The following is a 25,287-nucleotide window of genomic DNA, read 5'->3' as shown; positions in this document are numbered from 1 at the left end:
GCATTTCATTACTTTGGCAGAAGATTTAATTATATGATGCCGTTGGAACAGCCGACTACCGGAGTTTACAAAAAACGCAAGGAAAAAGAGAAGGACAGGCATCTGAGGTCCAAAACCGATGAGGCTTCTTCTAGGCCAGTTCGCTGGTTCTCAGTGAGGCGCTTTTGCAGCCCCTGACGACCACTACTTTAGAGCCACAGGCCAATACCGACTCCCATGTGGAGTCAACCAGGCCTACAGAAACTCAAGGAATTGGACCTTCAGAAACCATTCCCTCAGATGGGTCCGGAGCTGCTGAGCAGGCATCGGCTTCTGAGGGCATTTTCAGGCCTACACAACTATATGTTAAAACTACTTCAGCTACAAAGGCAAAGACTAAAGCAGCTTTAAAGACAAAGAAACAAGTACAACAGCCCCATGGACAGGCCTCCATGCCTAAAAACGGATGCTGAAAATGGCCAAAGACCTAATTACTTTGATCAGGGGTTCTCATGCCCCTCCTGACAAGAGGCCTAGGCAAGAGGTAGAATATGAATCTTCAGATCAGGTTTCCATTTCATCTGATTCCTCTTCTGATCAGGAATACTCTCTTCCTCATCAGGATTCTGATGCTGAAGAATCTTTCCCTTCAGCTTCTCCTCCTGAGGATTATTCTTTTGGGGAAACACTGCATACCATGAGGGAGCATTTCCACTGGGAGAGCCAAGATTATTCAGAATCTAAGAAAAGGCTCAGAGACTTTTTTTACTGCCTCAGCACAGCCCCCTGGCTATTCCACCTGTGCTAGACATTATAGATGATGTATTTTCAGAGTCCAGTCTGACTCCAGACTCCTTACCTCCAGCTCCTGTTAAGCCAGATAGATACTACAGGGTCCCAGACTCCCACATATTTATTTTTAAAAACCCTGCTGCTGACCCAGAAACTCTCTTTCAGGGTCTCAAGGCTTCCACTGCAAAAAACCCTACTCCCTCTGACAGAGATTCCAGGGCACTGGACAGATGGGGAAAAAAGATTTACACTTCTGCTACCTTGGCTATAAGGGCTTTAAATTGTCAGTTTCACATGCTTAAATATCAGCAATACATTATGTCATTGTTTAAACAGAAAATGTTGACAAATTCTGAATGCAGAAAATAAAGAAATGCAGGATTTATTGCATGTAGCTGAACAAGTTGGAAAGCATACTTTACAATGTGGTTTTGATTCTTTGGAGGCCTCCTGCAGAGCGGCTGTTACGGGTTCTGTCATTAGGAGGCATGCTTGATTAAAAGAACAGAATCTGCCTGATCATGTAAAGTGCCCACTGAGTGGCGCAGAGCTACAGTTATCCCAATCCACTAGGGGGGATCCACCTTGGATCCTGGAAACTACCATCCCATCAGTCTGACAAGCCTTATCTGCAAGGCCATGGAGCGTATTATCATGGAACTTATAAACAAAGACATTGTCAACCTTCAAACACTGGACCCCACCCAGTTTGGGTTTGTGAAGGGCCGATCTTGTCTCCTGAACCTGATTGACTTCTTTGAATCAGTCTCCAGAGCCATGGACAAGGGTAAGGTGGTCCACACAGCCTATCTAGACCTTGCCAAGGCCTTTGACACCATCCCCCACTCTGGAATCATAGATAAACTTACTAAGTTGGGCATTAATCCCTATGTCACCCAATGGGTTGCTAAATGGCTTACTGATAGAACCCACACTGTAAAAGTAGCTGACTCCAAATCCAGCTCCAGACAAGTGACAAGTGGAGTACCTCAGGGTTCAGTCCTGGGGCCGCTCTTGTTTGGCATCTACTTCTCTGAAGTACAGGTCAACACTAAGGGACTCTGACTAACAAAGTTTGCAGATGATTGCAAACAGGGAGCCATTATTTAATCCCCAAATGATGTGGATACTCTACAAAAGGGCCTTACAGAAACAGATGCTTGGTGCCAGAGCCATGGGCTCAAGCTCAATGCCAAGAAATGTATTGTTATCCCCTTTGGGAAAAAATATGTATCCATGAATTACCATATAGGTGGCAGTACACTAAACACAGAAAGTGTGATAAGAGACTTAGGGACACAGGTGGACAGTGGTCTCACCTTCGATAACCACATCGCCACAACAGTCAGGAAATCCTTCTATGTGGCACACTTCATCACAAAGGGCTTTTCATCCAGAAAAAAGGAGGTCATTGTCCCACTGTACTCATCCCTCATTAGACCCATTATAGAATACAACACCCCATTTGGTATGTACCTCTCAAGACATCTGAAACAACTGGAAAGGCCTCAGAAATACCTCACTAAAAGAATCACAGGCCTAAAGCAGATGCCCTACGCTGACTGCCTTAAAAAACTCCAGCTGTACTTTGCCGCATATCGTCTGCTCAGAGGCGATCTCTGCTTAACCTACAAGGCCATGTCAAACCCAGAGCTGTTGGACATGCTACACTTAAAGAAATCCCAATCTCTCAGAGCTACACGCTCCAGGGATCTAAACCTTGTCATCACAATAAACAAAACATGCTGGAGGGATAGGTTCCTGACCCAGAGACTCCCCAGACTCTGGAATAGATTGCCCATACATGTCAAGCAGAGTGCCTCTTTGGACCTCTTCAAGAGGAACCTTGACGATTGGATGGGAGAAAGGAAATTGACCCCAGGGATCACGTCAGTCGCCCTGCTAGACAGGGGTCCAGGAAAGTAAATAATGTGGGAAGAAATAGCCAGGGATTGTTATGGCTAGGCTTGTATAGGCCCTAGGGCTGATAGCCTAGTACCAACCTATGAACATATTACAGCATGATACCTTGTTTGGTGTTAAAGCAGAAGAGGTGTTGAAGAAAATTTAGGACAAAGCCAAATCTATGCAGACAGTCAAGGATTTCTTACAGGTACAGCCTCCAAGATTTAGCAGACACTGGCCTACAAAGAATTGGTCCTTTCCAGTGTCAGACAGGCCACCAAGAGGCAGATACAGATGCCCTAGAGGCAGATCCCAGCCCCAAGGCTCATACAGGTCTAAACAATGGGGTGCTTCTACCTCCAAAAGCGGAGAAGACAAATCACAGCCATACAGAAAGCAGTCCCGATGACTTCCCCCTGCCAGCGCCAAGCACTTATCTTCTGGCAGCTTTTTTAGGAGGAAAAACTAGCATTTTTTTCTCAAAACTGGCACCTAATCACCCAGGACAAATGGGTTTTGAACATAGTGTCACAAGGTTACAGGTTCCACTTTCACACCATGCCAAGGGCAAACGGTATGTCGGACCTGCCAAAAAATCAATGGGCAGAGGCACAAAAACAAGTTTCATCCCTCATGGACATGAGGGCCATTTAACAAGTACCACAACAAGAGCAGGGACAAGGAATTTACTCAAGACTTTTCTTGGTGCCCAGAAAGGACAAAGCCTGTAGGCCAATACTGGACCTATCTATTCTAAACACATACCTGAATATTCCAAAATTCAAAATGTTAACTCTGCAGCAGCTTCTGCCCATGCTGGGCAAGAAGGCTTGGCTTGTAACTTTAGACCTAAAAGAGGCATACCTGCATGTTCCAATCAGACAATCATGCAGAAGATACCTCAGATTCATAGCTGGCTCAATGCATTACCAATTCTCTGCACTACCCTTTGGCTTATCTACTGCGCCCAGGGTCTTCACAAAATGCCTGGCACCAGTAATTGCTTTTTGCAGACAAAGAAGAATACAAATATATCTTTACTTGGACGACTGCCTTATTCAAGCAGAGAACAAGGACATACTACTACAGCATCTGGTGTTTGTAAAAAGATTATTAACATGCCCTAGGGTACACAGTAAACAAAAAGAAATCAAAACTTGTACCCTCTCAAGAGATAATATTCCTGGGTGCAAGCTTAAATACAACTGCCCAGATGGCTTATCTCACGCCAGACAAACAAAGGCAACTGACTACTTATTTCAAAAATTTGGCAATAAACACCCAGTTAACTTCAAGAAAAATTCTGCAGGCTTTGGGCTTAATGGCATCCTGCATTCTGCTAATTCCATATGCATGACTGCATATGAGGAAACTACAATGGTATCTAAAAAGTGTTTGGACTCAGCATTGCCACAGCCTGGAAACAGTAATTACACTCATTCCCTGCCTGCAACAGGAGTTTCGATGGTGGGCAAAGGCCTGTCACCACAACAAGGGGCAGCCATTCACCATACCCCCAGCCAGGCAGACATTGACAACAGATGCATCGGATTATGCCTGGGGGGCACACATGGCAGGAAGATGTATTCAGGGCTCATGGTCCGCAACCCAAATGCATCTACATATCAACCAAAAAGAGATGCTAGCTGTTCAAAATGCCCTGACAGCCTTCAAGGATCTACTTCATCCAGGGCAATTACTGATAAGGACGGACAATACTACAGTCGTGTGGTACATAAACAAGCAGGGAGGCACACATTCCTACCCCCTTTGCAGACTAGCCATGAATTTGTGGGACACAGCATTGACTTACCAGGTACATCTGCAAGCACAATTCCTGCCAGGAAGGATAAATACTCTGGCAGACAAACTAAGCAGAAACCTCATGAATCCCCACGGATGGAAATTGGATCCACAAGTCTTCAACATGATAAAAGGAATTGGGGATGCCCGGACATAGATCTATTTGGCTCCCCTCACAACTGCCAACTACAGAGATTCTGCACAAGGACTTATCACAAGCAAGCATGGGAATGGATGCTCTATCTTTCAGCTGGAAAAACTTAACAGTATATGTCTTTCCCCCACTGCCTCTCCTCTCCAAGGTATTCCTAAAGGTCAGACAAGAGAAGCCAAAAATGATACTGATTGCCCCAGACTGGCCCCGCCAGCACTGGTACCCAATCCTCAGGAACTTGACTCAATGCCCAGCATGGGCATTACCTCAAATTCCTCACTTACTGACCCAACAAAACAATCAGATCCTGCACAGCCAACTCAGGACCTTTAATCAGGCAGCATGGTGGATAATGTAGCTTTTCAAAACACACCTCTCTCTAAAGCTGTGATGGATGTTATCTTGGAGATCAGGAGGCCCAGTACCAGAAAATCTTATGCAGAAAAATGGAAGAGGTCCTGTGTTTGGAACCAGGCACAAGGAATTAACATGACTGTTCCAAATATCCCTCAGATTTTACAATACATAACTGAGATGCTGGACAAAGGCCTATCCTTTTCATCAATTAAGATTCATGCCTCTGCCATTTCAGCTCATTACAATACAGAGCCACCTATTTTTTTCTCCTCCTTTATTAAGGCAGTACCTCAGAGGAGCCAAAAACTTACGGCCTCCAAGGAGCACACCAATACCTGCATGGGACCACAATTATGTCTTGGAAAAACTCATTCTGCCTCCTTTTGAGCCAGCCGCTACAGCTGACATAAATTTTTTATCATGGAAAACAGCTCTGTTCCCAGCAATAACCTCTGCAAGACGAGTCTCACAGCTACAGGCACTCATGGCTGTGGAACCTTTTATCATTTTTCATCCAGATAGGGTTTCTCTAAGGACGAACCCCACATTTATGCCTAAGGTAGTGTCCAGTGTGGCCCTCAACCAAACTATTAATTTGCCTACTTTTTATCCAAACCTGCAGAATAAGGGTGAGAAACTTCTGCATTCTTTGAACATACACAGACAACTGTGCTTCTACTTGGACAGAACCAAAGCTTTCAGAAAGACTGAGCAATTACTGGTAGCATATGCTGCAGGATCACAAGGAAAGGCTATCTCAAAGCAGACTATTTCCAAGTGGATAGGTCACTGCATTCGTTTATGCTATTCTCAACATGGCAAATCAGTGCCTAAGGGCATTAGGCCACATTCAACCAGAGCAGCAGCCACTTCAGCAGCCTTCCTCAGTGGAGTGCCAATCAAAGACATTTTAGAGGCTGCAACCTGGAGTTCAGTGCACACTTTTACAAAGCACTACCACTTACCACTCTACTCCAAATCCAGAGCAGGCTTTGCCACTGCAGTCCAGCAGGGCCTCATAGCCGCTCCTAATTAGTCCTGCAGGGCCTCATAGCCGCTCCTAATTCTATTTAGTTCCAGCCTCCCAACCTTAGCTTTGGGATTCAACCCAATTGTAATGACTGCAGCAGTGAAACATGATGAACATAGTACAGTTGTGTACCTACCATAAATGTAGATGTTCAAGTGTATTCACTGTTGCAATCCAGGTTACCCACCCTCCATCCCCCTTTTCTTTGCTGGACCATATCTGTACTTCTCTATTCTATACAGCCTATGTGGTGTATTTGCTTGTAGATGAAGGAAACCTGTTACTTGTGGCATGCATGCTTTATAGACATATTTTTAGCCTACCCTTTTGGGGCACCTGACATCTGGGGCAAAGAAAACTGAAGAAAATGGCGTCAGCTGCATCTTTTATACCCCTGGCGCACTGACGTCAGGGAGGAGGCGACAGCAACCGATGCCGGACCTAGACTTTGGAATTCAGGCCAACTGCGGGTAGCCTGCCAGCAGCATAACCCAATTGTAATGACTGCAACAGTGAATACACTCGAACATCTACATTTATGGTAGGTACACAACTGTACTTTCTCCACCCTGCTGGAATGAAGCCTGTAGTTAGGCTGTGGTTAAATAGGGTGCTCCATGCGGAAGCTAGTTCTTGCTGGCGATGGAGCAGAATGCAGCCTGGGCTGTATTCTTTGGCTTGGAATAGGGCCTTTAACACTTGATCTACAGAGATGCAAGGTGTGAGGACAAGTATCAAGGATGTCAACTGGGCCTTTGGGGGGCAATAAGGGGGTGAAGTTTGCACTGAATCTATCAGCCAGCAGGTTGGCTAAGTCAGCACGATCAGTGTAAGTGATGCCATTAAGTACTAGTTTGGAACAAACTTGGGCTTTGGCATGGAGGCTTCTAATGTAACTGAAGAAGGACTTGTGGTTTCCCTTTGTTTTGGAGGCTAGTTTCAACCCATAATTGGCTTTGGAGGTTTTCACTAGTGATCTAATTTGCTTGAGGCAGAGGAGGGAGATTTTCCGATTGGGAATTTACTCCTTTTTACCCTTGGACAGCAGTTTCTTCCTTTTGTTGTGAAGCCTGTTGATAGAGGATGTCCACCGGACAGGTTTGTGTTTCCTTGAGGAGGAGATTTTAGTTCTGTTGGGTATGGCTGAGTCCATGCAGTTGTACAGGTGCTTGTATACTGCACTGGCGTACTGTTCAGCATAGTTGTCTGGATCATCTGAGGGGGGCGGTGGTGCGAAGCTGCTGATACCCTCCCTTAAGAGGTTGTAGTCAGCTTTTGAGAAGTTTTTTAGCCTGGTTACAGCTGGGGTGGGGTTGGGTGGGATAGAAACTTCAAATGAGACAGACCGATGATCTGATCTCACCAGGGAAGAACATGCTATGGGAGTGGTGCAGCAGTCATCCATGTTGGTGACAACAAATCTAGCATGTTCTCTCCCCTTGTGGGGGATAAGACCAGCTGTTCTAGTGAGTTAAAACCGATGACATTAAGGAATTGTTGGGTGAGTACATTAGTGCAAGAATAGTTCACCTAGTCTATGGTGGGGTAGTTGAAGTCACCAAGGGCCAGGTTGTTAGGGAGTACCTTGATGGAGTTAAGTAGGTCCAGGTAGGAGGTGTGGGTATCCTGAGACATGGAGGGGGGGTCTATAGCTGGCTGTAACTTGGATGGGTGTTTTTCCAACTGTCAGTTGCACCTGGAGTAATTCCAGTGCATCATGTTGGTAAACCAGTCTGGAGATGTGCCTGTCCTTAATGAAGATAATGACTCCACCACCCTTAGTCTTTCCAACCTCATTTTGGGGTCGGAAAGTGTGGAATGAGGTATAGCCTGGTAAGGGATGGGTGCTCTCTGCAGCCCTGAACCAAGTTTCCATGACTGCACAGGCATCGGCATCTTCCAGTGTGAGGAGAGCCTCTAGTGAGTGCATTTTCAGATTAAGGCTCCTAGCGTTGAGCAGCATGACCTTCAGTTTACTTTTTGACAGATCTTTTATGTTGGAAAATTTGTCTTTGGGACTTGGCCTAAAAAAGGCACAATGGGGGAGGCAAGAGCTTTGGCCAAGATCCGGAACCCCGGGGGTGACAGGTGGAGGCCATCTCTGGCAAAGCATTGTGGCCTGTCAACCATGTCATCCCAGGCAGACAGATACTAGATCCCCTTAGAAAGACACCAGAAACTAAGCTAATTGTTGAAGTCAAACTTTTTTTGTTGATATTGTGGTATCATTCTTGGTGAAGGTAGGATGCTGCTTAGGGCTAGGGCCGTACCTGCCTGGAGCACATACTCTGAGAGCTCAATCGTGTCTCTCTTCACATAGTCCAGGGAGGTACTTCTCAAGTCATTCACACCAACATGGACAATGACAGAGTCATACTTGTACCTGTTGTGGAGAGACTTGAGTGCATGTGTGATGTGGTGGATTCTAGCGCCTGATGAACAGCTGATTGTGACCTTCTCCTTGTTGAGCCTGGTGAGGGGGACATCGGCGTGTCTCACTATTGAGTCACCAATGACTAGTATGTTTGGTTTATTGTTATGCTTTATGGGCTGCGTTGATTTACTGTTTTGCTTAATGGGATGTGTTTGTGAGACACTGGTGTGCTGACTACTGTGTGTGATGTGATTGGTATTGTGTGTGGAATGTTTGTGACTGTGTTTCTGTTTTGGGGGACTCTGTTGTTTAGGTAAGTTTTTGTTGAGGACCCATGCATAGGTGGGTATGTGACTCTGTGACGTGGGTGGTGTGGTGCTTGTACTGGCAATCTCTTCTTTGTCAGGAGTACTGACTGTGGTGTGAGAGAGCATGGATTCCAGCTTACTGATGTAAATGCATCTTTTGCATGTAGAAAAATTGTGTGGTAGGAGAAGGGGACTGTCCGTGAACATGAGGCAGTTGCTACACTGTCTCAGTATGCCCATATCGACCAGGCTGGCCAGAGAAACTGATTTGATAGCATTTTTATTTGATAGCATTTCAGAAGTAAATGGCTTGAGAAAACTGGCCTCAAGATGAGTGAGCCAGGATACTGTCCTCACACTTGACATAGTCTCACTAAAGGCATACATGGAGCTTGAGGATGTCATTATCTGGAAGTGACACTTGAAATTTTGGCTAGGGCTGGGGCCTCACCTGAATTTCACAACATGACATCCAGTATGCACAGACCATTAAGGTCATAGGTGGCTTATGTAATATATTTTGAAATTGTGGCTGGGATCTCATGTAAATGTAAACATTATACAAAACCTAGCTGCAGGTAAATTTCAAAGGGTACTCCCTAGTATCTTAAGAAATTCGAATTCCAAAGTGCCTTAAGTCTTCTGAACAGCTGTTTTCATAGAATATATAATTGAAACTGTAAATCACAAGTCAGGCAAGGCTAATAATTAGCCTTCATCTAAGTATAACTGGTTGCCTACAGATAAGAACACACAAATTCAATGGAACTTAAGAAGTGTAATGAACAAAATACCACAAAAAAACACAAAGCACGGCCACTGGATCCAATAAAGGCTGACACCCAAAGAAATCCAAATAACCGGACAAACAGGATAATTTCCAGTATGATCTATTGTCTCACAACACCAAGATTAAGTGCTTTCATTCCCCACAGGGAACTTCTTCAGAATAAAGATATGTTCCAAACTCATCAGTTAAATACCTGCATTAATTAATACCTATTATGTAGTTATATAATTAATTAATATTTAATCATCATATAATTAAACTGTAACCAGTATTTCAACATATGTTTGTAAGTATAAAATACTTGGTAAAGAGAAATTTGAAGTATTACATGTACATGGAGACAAAAGGGAGTTACCTTATAACACAGGTACAAATACAGTCCCTTCTAGGCAAAGTGTTACAGAGTATAACTTAACCCATGATGTGGTAATTGACCAAGACTTTACCAGTTCAGAGAGTTATGTAAGACATGGAAGAAGTTCACCTGGGTGTATTGCTAGATATACACTGCTTTGCTAAAGAAAAAGGTGTAGGATCAGAAGAGACAAATAGAACTAAGATTTGGCTGTGGGCAAAAGGATTAGATAAATCTGATAATGAGTTTAACCGAAAGTCTGCTACTTAAGTACTGAATGAGGTCACTGTAGTGGCTGATGAGGCTGTTCTTAAAAATACAGAAGTTATGGCCACTTGCAGTAATGATATAGCTGTAAAAAAATCCATCTTTGATAACCTACTCCCCCTCCCCATCCCAGCCTTCTTACCTTTTTTCCTATGTATTCCTTCTCTGATGTGGGCCTCAGATTTCTGGTGGTCTTTGTAAATGGAGAAACATCAAGATGTGAAGGCATCCTTGGAAAGTTTTATGTGCTGCATAGTCCTGATGCTTGCAATGCAAGATGGACCACCTTCTTACTGAACTAGCATTATGTTAACTGCCCGTAACTTTCATTTCTAGAACTATTTAATTGCAAATTTGCATTAAGTAGCCACCTTTGTGTGGCAGAAAATCTCATTTTAAATAATAAATCTAAAAACTAACATACAGCATAATATAATTGCTCACATAAATGAACAAAAAATCTAGTCAAACTACAGCAGTAGTGAGTATCATAATAAGAAAAAAGTCATCCCAAAATGATATCTGAGGCACACTTTTTCTATGTTTGGTCTAGTGCAAAGTGGACGAGTAACAATCAGTTTCTACTCCCTGATTTTTAACTCCTCAATCACTTTTCTCATGTGAAATCACCAGTCGTGATAAGTCTGTGCACTAGCAGTGATTCATAGTTTTGGGGCTTTTCTTAAGGTTTGTGCAACTGTGGAGTTAGCATATATGAGAGAGAGACTGAGAGAGAGGTGGGGCTGCAGGAGAACTTGCTGTCTGAAAAAAATGCATTTTTTGTTGGTTATGTTGGGTTAGAGCTTTGAACAGTTTGTTTCATCCATCTGAAGCTTCAATAATGTTAATCTTGAAAAAAAAAACATACAGAAGAATGAGGTATTCCCTACACTAATATTTAAAGCAGGACATTATAACAGTTATCCAAATGAAATAAAAGCATGGTATTTATCAGAACCCCCACAACTTTAGTTTGACTAATACTCTGGGTTTGGGAACTTACGGTGGTTAATTTTTTTTTTGGTGGGAGAGGAGGTTGCAAGTCATTCACTACTCCAGCTGCATCTAGGAAGCCTAAAGCCAGCTGTCAAGTACACTTATAATCTGTTCACCTTTCTTTATTGTGTCCAGTATATTGAAAACTGTGTACGTCTGAGACTTAGAAAAACCCTTTCCCCTGAAGAATAGACTGTAGGTATGGCATAATAAAACAGGTCCTACATAGAATATCATAACTGAATCTTCACCAGCATGAGCTCACTCCCAGCTCTTTGTGGACAAAAACAGGGCTTTTAAGTCTTTTACTGAAAGACTAAGCAATTTGTGGGGTTTCATATCTAGAGGTAAATAGGTAGGGATAAAAAAGTCTTCAAACCCAGTTATATGTGATCTGTTTTATACATTGAAACAATACTATACCGCTATCAGACTCCCAGTGATAAAGTTTTGCAAAGCCTGTGTGATGTTCAGGTGACCAGCTCTATCACAAATTTATACAGAATCCAGGAACGTTTTCATTATAACTGCTGCAAATGATTGTCAGCAGTTTCGAAAATGTTCTTTTAGTGCTAAAGTCATGACAAAATCCATATTAACAGTACAAGGTAATGTCCTCATCCTAAAAAAAGAGAGCTAGTTGTGCATCAGGTAGATGGGGAACAAAGGCTATTGAATAATAGCTTTGACACTCCAGCCTATAAACCTTATCCCACAATGATTCTATGATAGCTTTCCTGTCAGCAGAAAAATACTTCAATCATTTGTGACACTAGCAATTTTCAGTATTACAGTGTTACAGTGATATGTTTAGCATACAGTGGAACTGTGATGCAGAAATGCCTGATTGGTACTGCACAATGTTTTGTTTAATGTTGTTGTATTTGTAGTCCTTAAATTCACTTAGGTTCTGAAATCAAAGGAGATACAGTGAAAGTGGAGAGTGGGAAGAGAGGATGGGGTGGGTTAAGAGGGATGAAATAGGTTCAGCCTGGTAAGGAGCAGGAACATAAGCAATTGTCATTTAGGTGGGATTTCAGCAGTTTTTTTGAAGTGTGCTGGGTTTTCTGTTTAGTATGTTCTGGGAGGGGTGGTGGTGGAAATGAATGTTATGTTTAATATTTGACAATACTAATAGTCTTGCTATGCCTATTAAGGTGGATTGTGGTCTCTAAATTGCCCATAGGTAGGTGTGTGTGTGTGTGTGTGCGTGTGTGTGTCCATCCACAGGCAGCGGTGGCTGTCCATGGGATCTCTGTAGGAGTCAGACGTGACTTGTAAGAGAGCGAGTACCATTCAAGAGGATCACAAGAAAGAAATTGTGGAAGCAAACGCCAGAACTCAAGTATCAGTAATGAAAGAAGGAAAATGTGTCTAGAGTACATAAAATGGAACTATGTACGTCTAGGAAGAGGATAAAGCTTGGATCTCAGGTTTGGGGACTACAGACATTGAGGAGAATATGGTAACTTTCATGAGCTTTTAGTTTTAGCGTGTGAAGAATGTAACCCACTTCAAATGTCATGGTGATGCTGTGATTAACATAAACAATGATTGTGACAAAATAAATATGTTTAAATAAAAATACCTTGGAATGAAAAGAAACACAGTGCCATTACTGAGATCTAATGTCACATACTTACAGATGAACCTTAGAATTATAATAAACTCAAATTCATTATTTCCACTGATGAAAAATACATTTTTCTGAAAATGGGTACACTAAACTGAAATTAACAGTCAGCCTTCAGTAACTTTTGTTCATTCTCATGTTTGATTTTTACAGCTGGAATACATGAAACATACTCCAAATTCTGAAATACTTGCACAATGTAGACACGGCTGACAAAAATAATTGACTTATGGACCTTCTTATTCTTCTGGAGGTTAATGCTTTATTTAAATCAGGCCTTCTTGAAGCACATAAATATTTCTTCTATTGAGAATAGTGTTAGAAAAATGAGCAAAATCAGATACAGGGGAAGGAAGTGTCTTGATAACAAAATATTCTGCCTCAAATGCATTCAGTTGAGATCAGAAGACTTAAATGGGCATTTATCCAAAACTGATGTTTTACGTGAAGATAAGCTGAAAAGAGCACACTCACCTGAGGTTGCCATTACTTACAGAAAAGACAGATATGTTTCTTCTGCACAGAAAGTTAATTATCTGCCTTTTTGTTTCATTGCCACATTTGGAGAAAAGCACAATTTTGAAACACAACTCGTACATTTCTCTAATTTCAGCTCTCATGTTTCAACAAAATACAGAACTCCTGATCAGTTTTGTGATGGAAGTATTTTTTACGCATAAATTAATATTGTTAGTAAAAATATATAACTGAAGATATATAGAATGAGGAAGCAGTGTTATTTTATTTTCAAAATTTTGTAAAAAATGAAAGCATTTTAATCAAGAGTTTTTGACTCCTCTTTAAACTTGTTAGTCAGATGTGGCCTAAAAAATGAAGACTTGCTTTCTTACTGATTGTTATCTATTATTATTTATTTTCTTTAAATAAACTGCTGTTGCAAAACTCAATCTGTAGGTCAACATTTTTATTTTGGTATGAATGTCATCTGAACTGTAGTAAGGTTCTAGAGCTACATATCACTTATATAGACTTGGATGTTTGCACCATAGTTCACATAAAGTAAAACTATAAAACAAAAATGCATGTTTCAGTTGAAATGGGATGCCACATTTTATAAAATGTTAAGTAAAGAATTATACAACTACTAAATGTGTAAAAACAAGATTTTCTTTTAGTTCTCAGGTCCCACAAGTATTACTCTACATTTAGGCTTACAATTTAAATGTTCATTCAGCACAGTCATGTTTGGAGTACTCACACTGGATACAGTTAGTATTTATTCACTTACATGTGCAGACAGTATACAAACTAGTAAGCATATACAGTCAAGCAAGTCATGCATGATGTACTTATACTATTAATGTTAATAAATGAAAAGCAGCTTTTCAGTAAAAATGTCTTCTTTTTGCATTGATATGGATATATTGCTTAACGTGTTTATTTTAAGGGAGTTATGACCACATGAGCCACATGCTGCTTATTCATGCTCACACATACATTATATTGTAAATATAACAGCTGGTATGTTTTCAAATACAATATCAAAATAAAGATATTACTATGTCATAGCAGTTTGAAAGGAAACACATATTTTCATATTAAATACAATGTGTCCGTATCACAACCTTGTCTCATTGAATAAACAAACAAATAACAGAACAAGGTTATCATGTTCCAGTAATGTAAACCGGTTCCTGAGAATTTTCACAGCTTCTCATGGTCATTGTTTTATAGTTAAAGACTGCTGTGTTATAACCATAATTAAATGCTAGATGTTTTTGAATTGCTTTAGAGTTGATATAGCATTGAATGGTGATATTGGATAAATATCAATTTATCTGTTGGCGAATCCAATCATATAGGCCTGAAACTTGGGTGTAGACACCGGGTCGGTTACGTCTTGCACATCCTTCACCCCAACTGACAATGCCAGCAAGAAACCACTTGTTTTTCCTTCCCCGACATGCTAATGGACCGCCAGAATCTCCCTTTATAAAAAAAAGTTAATTATAAAGTCAATTATTTCATTAATGAAAGATTTTAAAGTTAAATAATGTGAATTATTTTTGAATAGCCAACTGCACAAACAAATTCATAGGTCCAGGATAACATATGCAAATCATAAATACATCATTTACAAAGCAATTGGCACCATAATCATCAAGTTAATTCATGCAGTTATATTTCATACAGTTTATGATACAACACCTATGTTTATTTTTTCATTGATGCTGGTTTTTGAAGAATTTCTTTACTCATAATAAAAATATAACATAATAGCTGTATTTGGATTCTGCTCTTCATATTATATGTTTACTAGGATGCCAAAAGACTCATACATACTTAGAATTACTTTTGTCATTACAAATATTAGTCTCAGTGCTTCTGTGTGTGTATATCTGTATTTATATATGTATATATGTACGCATATACCATCTATATATATATCATCTTCTTTCGGCTGTTCCCGTTAGAGGTCGCCACAGCAGATCACCTGTTTCCATTTCTTCCTGTCCTCTGCATCTTGATCTGTCACACCAACCACCTGCATGTCCTCTCTCACCACATCCATAAACCTTATCTTAGGCCTTCCTCTTTTCCTGTTACCTGGTAGCTTCATCCTTAGCATCTTTTTCCCAATATACTCAGCATCCCTCCTCAGCACATGTCCAAACCAATGTAATCGTGCCTCTCTGGCTTTGTCTCCAAACCTTCCAACCTGGACTGACCCTCTAATGTACTAATTCCTAATCCTGTCCACCCTCGTCACACCCAGTGCAAATCTTAACATCTTTAATTCTGTCACATCCAGCTCAAACTCCTGCCTTTTTGTCAATGCCACTGTCTCCAACCCATATAACATAGCTGGTCTCACTACCCTTTGTAGACCTTCCCTTTCACTTTTCCAGGTACTCGTCTGTCACAAATCACTCCTGAAACTCTTCTCCACCCACTCCATCCTGCCTGTATTCTCTTCTTCACCTCTCTTCCACACTCACCATTACTCTGAACTATTGACCCCAAGTATTTAAACTCATCCACCTTCACCACCTCTACTCCTTGCATCCTCACCATTCCTCTATCCTCCCTCTCATTCACACACATATATTCTGTCTTAGTCCTGCTGACCTTCATTCCTCTTCTCTCTAGAGCATATCTCCATCTCTCCAGGGTCTTCTCCACCTGTTCCCTACTCTCACTACAGATCACAATTTCATCTGCAAACATCATAGTCCACGGGGGCTCCTGTCTGATCTCGTCTGTCAACCTGTCCATCACCATTGCAAATAAGAAAGGGCTCAGAGCTGATCCTTGATGTAACTCCACCTCCACCTTAAATGCATCCGTCACTCCCACTGCATACCTCACTGCTGTCACACTACCCTTGTACATATTCTGTACCACTCTTACATACTTTTCTGACACTCCTGACTTCCTCATACAATACCACAACTCCTCTCTAGGCACCATGTCATATGCTTTCTCTATGTCTACAAAAACACAATGCAACTCCTTCCTACATTCTCTGTACTTCTCCATAAACACTCTCAGAGCAAAGATTGCATCTGTAGTGCTCTTTCCTGGCATGAAACCATACTGCCGATCACTAATCATCATGTCCCTTCTTAACCTTGCTTCCACTACTCTTTCCCATAACTTCATGCTGTCACTGATCAGTTTTATCCCTTTGTAGTTACTACAGCTCTGCACATCACCCTTATTCTTAAAAATCGGTACCAAAACACTTTTTCTCCATTCCTCAGGCATCCTCTCACTTTCCAAGATTTCATTAAACAATCTGGTTAAAAACTCCACTGCCATTTCACCTAAACACCTCCATGCTTCCACAGGTATGTCATCTGGGCCAACAGCCTTTCCATTCTTCATTCTCTTCATAGCTATCCTTACTTCCTCCTTGCTAATCCATTTTACTTCATGATTTACTATCCCTACATCATCCAACCTTCTCTCCCTCTCATTCTCTTCATTCATCAACCCCTCAAAGTACTCTTTCCATCTCCTCAACACACTCTCCTCGCTTGTGAGTATGTTTCCCTCATTATCCTTTATCACCTTTACCTGCTGCACATCTTTCCTAGCTCAGTCCCTCTGTCTAGCCAATTGGTACAGGTCCTTTTCTCCCTCCTTAGTGTCCAACCTTTCATACAACTCTTCATATGCCTTATCCTTAGCCACCTCTCTCTTTGCCATGCACCTCATCTCCTTATACTCCTGTCTACTTTCTTCATCTCTCTGACAATCCCACTTCTTTGTCATCCTCTTTCTCTGTATACTCTCCTGTACTTCCTCATTCCACCACCATGTCTCCTTGTCGTCCTTCCTCTGTCCAGATGGGATACCAAGCACCTTTCTAGCTGTCTCCCTTACTAGCTCTGCTGTAGTTACCCAGCTATTTGGTAACTCTTCACTGCCACCCAGTGCCTGCCTTAACTCATCCCTGAATTCCACCTCACAATTACCCTTTTTCAATTTCCACCATTTGATCCTTGGTGCTGCCCTCACACACCTCCTCCTCTTCTTGATAATCAACGTCATCCTACAAACCACTATTCTATGCTGCCTAACGACACTTTCTCCGGTCACCACTTTACAGTCGCCAATCTCCTTCAAACTGGCCCTCCTACATAAGATATAATCCACCTGTGTGCATCTTCCTCCACTCTTGTATATCAACCTATGCTCCTCCCTCTTGTTAAAATACGTATTCACTACAGCCATGTCCATCCTTTTCGCAAAATCCACTACCATCTGACCTTCTGCATTCCTTTGTTTAACACCATACCTACCCATCACTTCCTCGTCCCCTCTGTTCCCTTCACCAACATGCCCATTGAAATCTGCTCCGATCACCACTCTCTCACCCTTGGGTACAGTCATCACCACTTCATCCAATTCACTCCCAAATTTTTCTTTCTCATCCATTGCACACCCAACTAGTGGAGCATACGCACTAACAACATTCATCATTACACCATCAATTTCCAGCTTCATAAACATCACTCTATCCGACACTCTTTTCACCTCCAAAACACTCTCAGCATACTGTTCCTTCAGAATAACTCCTATGCCATTTCTCCTCCCATCCACACCATGATAACATAATTTGAACCCACCTCCGATACACCTAGCCTTACTCCCCTTCCATCTGGTCTCTTGCACACACAATATACCAACCTTCCTTCTGTCCATCATATCAGCTAGCTCTCTTCCTATACCAGTCATACTGCCAACATTCAAAGTTCCGACCTTCACTACCACAGTCCTAGCCTTTCTCCTCTCCTCCTGCCTTCGGCCATGTCTTCCGCCTCTTTTTCTCCTTCGGCCAACAGTAGCCCAATTTCCGCTGTGTGTATATGTGTGTACATGTGTGTACATATCACTTACAAGTCACTTCTGTCACCTGTAGTGATCCCATAACTAACCTTTATCATTTGTGGAGTTTACTACTCAAATAGGGACTGAAGAAGATTGCAAGACTTTCCTTACATATCACACACGAGTCTGCTTACCACATCTTTGGGCTGTGGGAAAAAATGAAACACCAGGAAAAAGACTTCACATGAAGACAGGTAGGACATGCAGACTCCACACAGAAGGCACCTCAGCCAAGAATCATACTGAAAAACTTCTTGCTATGAAGTGACAGTGTTACTCACTGTACCACACACACACACACACACACACATGGATGTTTTGTGTGTCTGGAATGTGATATGTGAAATAGCTTGTACTGCAGAATTGATGAGTTTCATGATAAATGCCAAATCCATGTTTCATGATGGGGCCAGATAACATAAGATGTGGTCTACTAGCCATCTTGAAAGAGGACCTGTCAAATTCCATACAGAAGTTATTCAACATTAGCCTCCAAACAGGCACTGTGCCAGATGAATGGTGGACAGCAACAGTCATCCCCCTGCACAAACGAGGGGCATCAACAGACCCGGGTAATTAGACCCATAAGTCTGACCAGCTTCATCTGTAAGGATATGGAGAGGATGATTATGGAATTAATAAATAAGGACATAGATAACCTACAACCCATTGAGCCAAGCCAGTGCAGATTTGTCAAAGCAGATCCTGCCTGTTTAACTTGGTTGACTTCAGAAAGGTTACTGAAGCAACGGATGAGGAAAAAACAGTTAATACCACATGGCTAGACCTTGCAAAGGTGTCTGACACCATCCCACACTCAGGTATTGTTTATATACTCTTTCAGCTAAATATTAATCCCTGCATAACTCGTTGGATAGCAAATTGGCTGACAAATAGAACTCAGGAAATTAAGGTGAGTAGCTCTACCTCCTCCAAAAGACTTGTCACTAGTGCAATGTCCCAGGGTCCAGTGCTTAGGCCACTTCTCTTTGGCATTTACTTCTCAAAGTTCAAAGCTAATGTTAAGGGTGTAGTGCTGACCATGTTTGCATCTGACTAAACCTGGTGCCATCATAAGCTTTCTAGAGGACATTAAAATCCTCCAAGACAGCTTTTCCAAACAAATAACTAATGTTATAACCATGGACTAAAACTAAATGCCAAAAAATATATATTTTCCTTTTTTAAGCATGACATTCACTGTAATTATCACATCCAGAACACAATCCTGAAAATGGATCTGGTAACTGGGGACCTACAAACCTATGAGGACCACAAACTCTCTTTCGATCACCATATATCCAGTACTGTAATAAAGTCCTTTTTCATTGTGCAGCTTATTAGTAAGGTGTGGAGTCTAGGTCCAGGATGTGGTCATTCTACTATATCTGGAACTTAGACCTGTCATTGAGTTTACTTCCACCTTCAGTATGTACCAGTCCAAACATTTACATGACCTGAATGACCACAGTGTTTTCTCACCAAGATAATCAAAGGTCAAAATCAAAAAACTACCCATTGACCATTTTAAAAACCCTGACCCTCTTGGTATTAATCAGGCTACTGAATGCCAGTGTATGCCTTACATATAGAGCCTTGTTAAACCCCATCCTATCAGATCTACTGCACATCAGCAAATCCAGTTCTGGCACAAATGTATGCTCAAGAGGTCTTAATATTTTCTACAACATAAATAGAACATGCTGAGGTGATAGATATGTATCACAGAGAATACCACTTCTTTGGAATTGTTTTCCTCTTTACATAAAGCAATGCACTTCCCTTACGCTATTCAGACATACTCTGAATGAATGGATGTGTAAGAAATTGCAAATTCACCCCTGGTTTACCACCCTTTAACCTTATGGATGGGGAGTAACATGTAAATGTTCCATCCATATCTGGGTTATTTGTATTTAAATTACAAGGGCTAAAATGTCATGGGAATGCAGGGCTAGGCTTCTAAAGATCCTCATGGGTCAGTAGCTTAATAAGTATCTGTGAACGTATGAAAATTAGTTCTATAACTTTACACTACAAGATATTTCATATACCACATGAATTATATTCCAACATATTCCATTTATCCATTTTAACTTTATTTTTTTGTGATATTTACTGTTTTCCGTTTATTTCAGTGGGGTGGGGAAATTATGTAGTTCATTTATGTGGTTCTAATAAGTTTTTACTAATGGACTACATAATAGGTAGTTTTATTTTCTTGTCCTGAGACAATTTTAATATATTTTTAAGGTAATTTTTTGTATTACTTTAATAGTATCTTTGTCCAGTTTTAGTGATGAAGTGAGAGTTATAATAGAAGTCTATAGTCTTATAGCTTAGTTATACTTTTAGATAGTTTAACGGGTCTATCTCAAAATATTGAAAGACCACATAATCGAACATGATGTCATTGAGACAGCATTGTTAAAACCACATTTCCACAAACCAGCAAACCATTGGAAACATTAATCGGGAAAGGACCCACTTGGCCACCAGGACAAAATGCACACAATGAAGCAGGTAAAACTCAACAAAGTGGGGGGGGGGGCTGCACCTCCCCAACTAAATATACCAACTACAAGACTGCACTACAGTGGGGAAAGGGCCAAGTTCAAGATGGTGGCCAAGTGGTTCTTTTCCCGAGGTTAATTATTGATGTTCTGGATGTTCAGTGGTTTGCACTTTCAACTATGTCATATTCAATTATGTGGTCTTTCGATATTTTCAGGTAGACCCAGTTTAACGTAGGCTCAGGTCTGTTTTGCTGGTAGGTACCACTTTAAAATTAGCTGGCTGTGGTTTTACTTTTATTTAATTTTTTTAGTAGTTGTTAATTACAAAAGAATGCCAGATTCTCTGGGAATATGATTTAGCTGTTTTGGAGGGTTTAATGTTTAATTTTAATTTTACTGCATTCACTGAGTATAGTTTCACATTTTTGTTACAGTTTAACTTTGCATGCTGAAAGGATTTTAGAGTATGGACTTTGAAAGGTTGGGGGTTGGTGAGATACATTGCATCAGACTGTAACCATTTGAAATGTCAGGAGCTGCTAGACCTGTCCCAACATATGGAGACTAAATGGCTGAAAGAAGTAGGAGATGACATTTCTCAGAATATTCCCTTTTCTCTGAGGGCTGGTGATCTTGGAGTTTGGTATATATAAGTATGAGGGGTGGGGTGCAAGGGGTGCTTGCCCCCCTGTAAAAAGAAGTTTAAAGGAGAAGGGTGTTTTTCATGATTCTCTCTTCTATTTTTTTGGTATTGTCTTTTTGGCTTGTCGTCACTTGGCATTTTGCATGTCAACATTTCAATAGGGAGTGCATCAGGTGCCTGTTTTCCACTCTTTGCAAAATACTCTTTTATTTCAAATTTAAATGTTTTTATTATTCAATATGTTGGATTCATTTTTATGGTATTCTTTCTTAAATTAGGTACCCTTTAAAGAGACAGATATTGCAAATTATCTCTCTTTGAAGTATTCATGCATTCTGTTTATTTATGAGGTCATATATTTATGGTTAAACTTGCATTTAGGCTGCAAGGAGTTCAAGGAACACAAACGTTTTGGAATTTGGGACATACTTCTTGTGACCAGGCTTTAAGGTAACTTTGTTTACATTTTGCTATATTTCAGACTGTTTGACATTAATTAGGAAGCAATTCCAAAATTTGACAGCAGATTGAGTAATACATTTATTAATTTTATGAGTATGAGTTTGAGAAATTACAACAAAGTATCTGGAATGAGTAGTGTGCCTATAGTTTGAGTACTATTATCCACTTTCCAATCCACCTATTTCTTTTACTGATTCAGTAAAGAGAAATACAATATGTCTCTTTTAAAGAAACCACAGAGAAGAAAAATAAATTCATCTTGCATAATCTCCAACCGTCATGGAGACTTTTATGTTTTAATGTTATATAATGCTAGCATATCATATTTGCTGCATTTGCTAACAAGATGCTTTCTGTTTCTTATACAAGGCTTAGCTATTTAGTGGAAACGACTGGAAAAGAACATGTTGCAGATTTCCTGCTCTTCTATGCTCTCTATTCTATAACATTTGTCTTGCAGATGACCCTCTCTTATTCATTGCAGTCTTTTGACTCAAAGTTACTCTGTCCCAGGGGAGATTGTTGTTTATATTAAAAAATGTATATTACATAGCCATTTGCTCCAGACTGCAGTGGTGGTGCTGAAGTAGTGTTGTCGTCTCACAGTTAGACGTTGCCCGTTCGATTCTCAGTGCGTCTTCTGTGTGGCGACATGCGTGAATGGGCATTCCTTCGTTGAAGGTTGTGCATTAGGCCCGGCAAGCCAGCACGTAAAAACCTACTGCCAATCATTAGCGGACCGGAGTTCTGCTGTGGTGACCCCTAACCGGGAAAAGCCGAAAGACACAAACAAACATAGCCATTTGCTGAATGTATGAGTGCTTAAATCTAAAAGACTTTTCAGACAACATTATCAGAGTGTCCACTGATGTTGCACACACAGAGGTTTCAATTACAATGTATAGTATTAGCCCGACCAGAATGTTGAACTAAATTACAGTACCTAAATTTACTTCAACAAATAAACAAGATTCATTGGAGAAATAGGTTTCCAACTCATTGTATTACCTATGGAATAAGGTACTACTGCAGGTCAAGAAAATACTATTTAGAAACATTGCAACTTAGGAACATACTAGGCAAGTGATCACAGGGGCCATAAGATGCCTAACCATATCATTTGTTTGCCTTTAAACCTAGTCTTAACAATTGGTTGGGTAGGGTTATTATGTACGACACTGCTTGATTTTGGATGTGAGCACTATTAAGTACTAAAGGGTGGCAAGTTCTTTTGTGTGTGTCTGATAAAAGGTGTATATGGCTAGACCTCTTATCGTCCCTGTGATCAATTTTCTAGCATCAGTCCTATGTTCCTAATTCAATTCATTCAAAGAAAAAAGTTTTTTAATTTAAGCAAAATACTTTTTTTTTTATTCACTCCAGCCTGCCAGTCATCATGTCTCTTCAACAACTATCTGTTTCCCGACACTGGGAAGAGAACCAGTCATGTCATGGGTCTCATCCAGGCAGCCATGATGTTTTTCCCCCATTTTTCTGGCCCCAACCGTATCACTGGCATCTGGCCTGTGTGCTCACGGAGGCAAAGGTTAGCAGTGCCTTCCCCTTGAGTGTGCATATTTGTACACACTTCCCATGAATACTACCATGTAGATGTGGCCTTGCCGAGCCAACAACACATTTCCACCCCAGATAATTTCCTTTTCTGCAACAGGTGCCAGCACTGTAGCAGGAGACACTTTCTCCCTTCTCCAAACATGAGTGAGCAGATGCTACCTGCTCACACCTATCTTCCCTCAGCATCATCTTCAGTGGCCATTCAACTAGCTTATTTCACGTCATCTGGGTCCTAGTCTGGGCTTTATCCTTCTGTGGAGCCAATTCCAACAAAGGCCTTTTATTATAACTCTCTTAGTTTAAGGCTTACACTCCCCCACCAAGAACAAAATGTTATATCGATTCTATGTGGAACTAGGATGTGCTAAGTATATATAAAGTATTACCAGTTTCTTGGAATTATAGGGGTGTAGTTAGCATTGGCTGGCTCTCCTTTGGAAGCCTGTTGTATTGCTTTAACAATGTGTCATTATGGTTAAGGAGTTATTGGGTACTAATAGCTGAGAGGAGGAAATAATACAAAGTCTGTGGTTTATTTCACAAATGTTAGCACCTTAGATCTTTTCATACCATATTTGATGTCTACTGTCATTCTGTTAGTTTTTTTCCTAGCTAAATCACCAATACTGTTTTCAATGTACTTCCTCTCTTGTATAACTAGTGTAAGTTTAGATTCCTGAAAGTTAATGCCCTTCAATGAAATTTAGTCTAACCTGTAACCCAGGCCTTTTTTAGCTCCCATATAGTTGCAATTTTCTTTGACATTTCTCTGCCTGTCAGTTGATAAGGGAAGAGTTATTATTTTACATCCTTAAGTAACACATTTATTTTTTTTCCTTTTCAGATAGCCTTTCTTCTTTTCATTCAGCATCATAGGAGACAGATATTTATCAGTTTTCTTATTTTTTCTTATCAGTTTTATCCTGTTTCAATTTTCTTTTATTCTCACCACTTTAATGCTGCGGTACTTTGTTTCTGGTCCCATTAAAGTCAATAGCAAGCCATTTCATTCCTTTTACTTGTACTACTGTAATTTATTTTTGTTCTGGAGAAGTGATCAGTTTCTTTGTAAGCTGATGTCATTATGTTCTGTTTTTCTTCAGTGTCATGTTAAGCATTCATGGCCACACAGATTTTATTTTAATATTATTTACTGACATTCATAAAAATAAACAAGCTATACAGAAATAATAAGTTCTTGTGTGGACATGTCAGGTTGTCAACACCATATGATCATCATGCTAATTGTTTTAATACCTGCAACAGCAGTACATTTAATGTAAATATGACAACTTTTTGTTTCCACAGTATTGCATGTTTCAAAGTAAGTTTCTGCCTATCTGGCATGCATTAGTACCACTGTACCTACCTGGCATGCATTAGTACCACTGTACCTACCCAGCATGCATTAGTACCACTGTACCTACCTGGCATGCATCAGTACCACCATGTAGATTTCCGGCACACATCATTCTTGGTGTCACTGCATCATCATACAACTTATTGCAGATATTCTGGCTTACTACCCTCACTCTGGCTTCTTGTAGAATCTTAGCTAATTCACCTGTAGAAACATAATATGCAGCAAATTAAAACACAAACTACCCAAGTCTAAAAAAGTCCATATTTGTGATGCCTCCAGGGATCACTCTGCAGGTGCATTTTGTTAAAGAGGGGATATTGCAGTTTCTAGCTACATAACAGTATTTTAGTAAAGCTTGTTAAGGCATAAAATGAAACCACAGAGCTATGGAGCTCATTGTAAATGAAAATATTCTTTTTACGGCTACTTATTTATCTGCCAGTAGTCCTAAGAAATAAGGAGAGATGAGCAAGTGAAGCCTTGTCCCTCTGTGAACTTTTCTAAAGCAGCAGATCTGCAAGAATTCTTTACAACCATATGTCACCTTCCTGAAACTGTGGCTAATGACGTATATTTTATCTTCATTTGTATAGTCTACAGTTTTGCAGTTAATTATTTATTCATTTA

The 25,287-nt window shown here is 40.6% G+C and overlaps 1 protein-coding gene across 1 annotated transcript in view; it reads right to left on the bottom strand.

Annotated features, from left to right (window-relative positions):
• Positions 1-13,653: 13,653 nt before the first annotated feature.
• The window catches only part of LOC122802743 (suppressor of tumorigenicity 14 protein homolog), a 910,319-nt gene continuing 898,685 nt past the window's right edge, over positions 13,654-25,287 (bottom strand). The window contains exons 17-18 of the mRNA XM_044072511.1: positions 24,725-24,861; positions 13,654-14,692 (exon numbers count right to left, since the gene is read on the bottom strand). Of these exons, the coding sequence (XP_043928446.1) occupies positions 14,534-14,692; positions 24,725-24,861 (296 nt within the window). The 3' untranslated portion in view covers positions 13,654-14,533. The remainder of the gene's footprint in view (positions 14,693-24,724; positions 24,862-25,287) is intronic.

This window comes from Protopterus annectens, chromosome 5.part0 (genome assembly GCF_019279795.1).
Source record: "Protopterus annectens isolate FY-2018-M chromosome 5.part0, PAN1.0, whole genome shotgun sequence".
Taxonomy (NCBI): domain Eukaryota; kingdom Metazoa; phylum Chordata; order Ceratodontiformes; family Protopteridae; genus Protopterus; species Protopterus annectens.
This window is presented reverse-complemented; position numbering and strand designations above follow the sequence as displayed.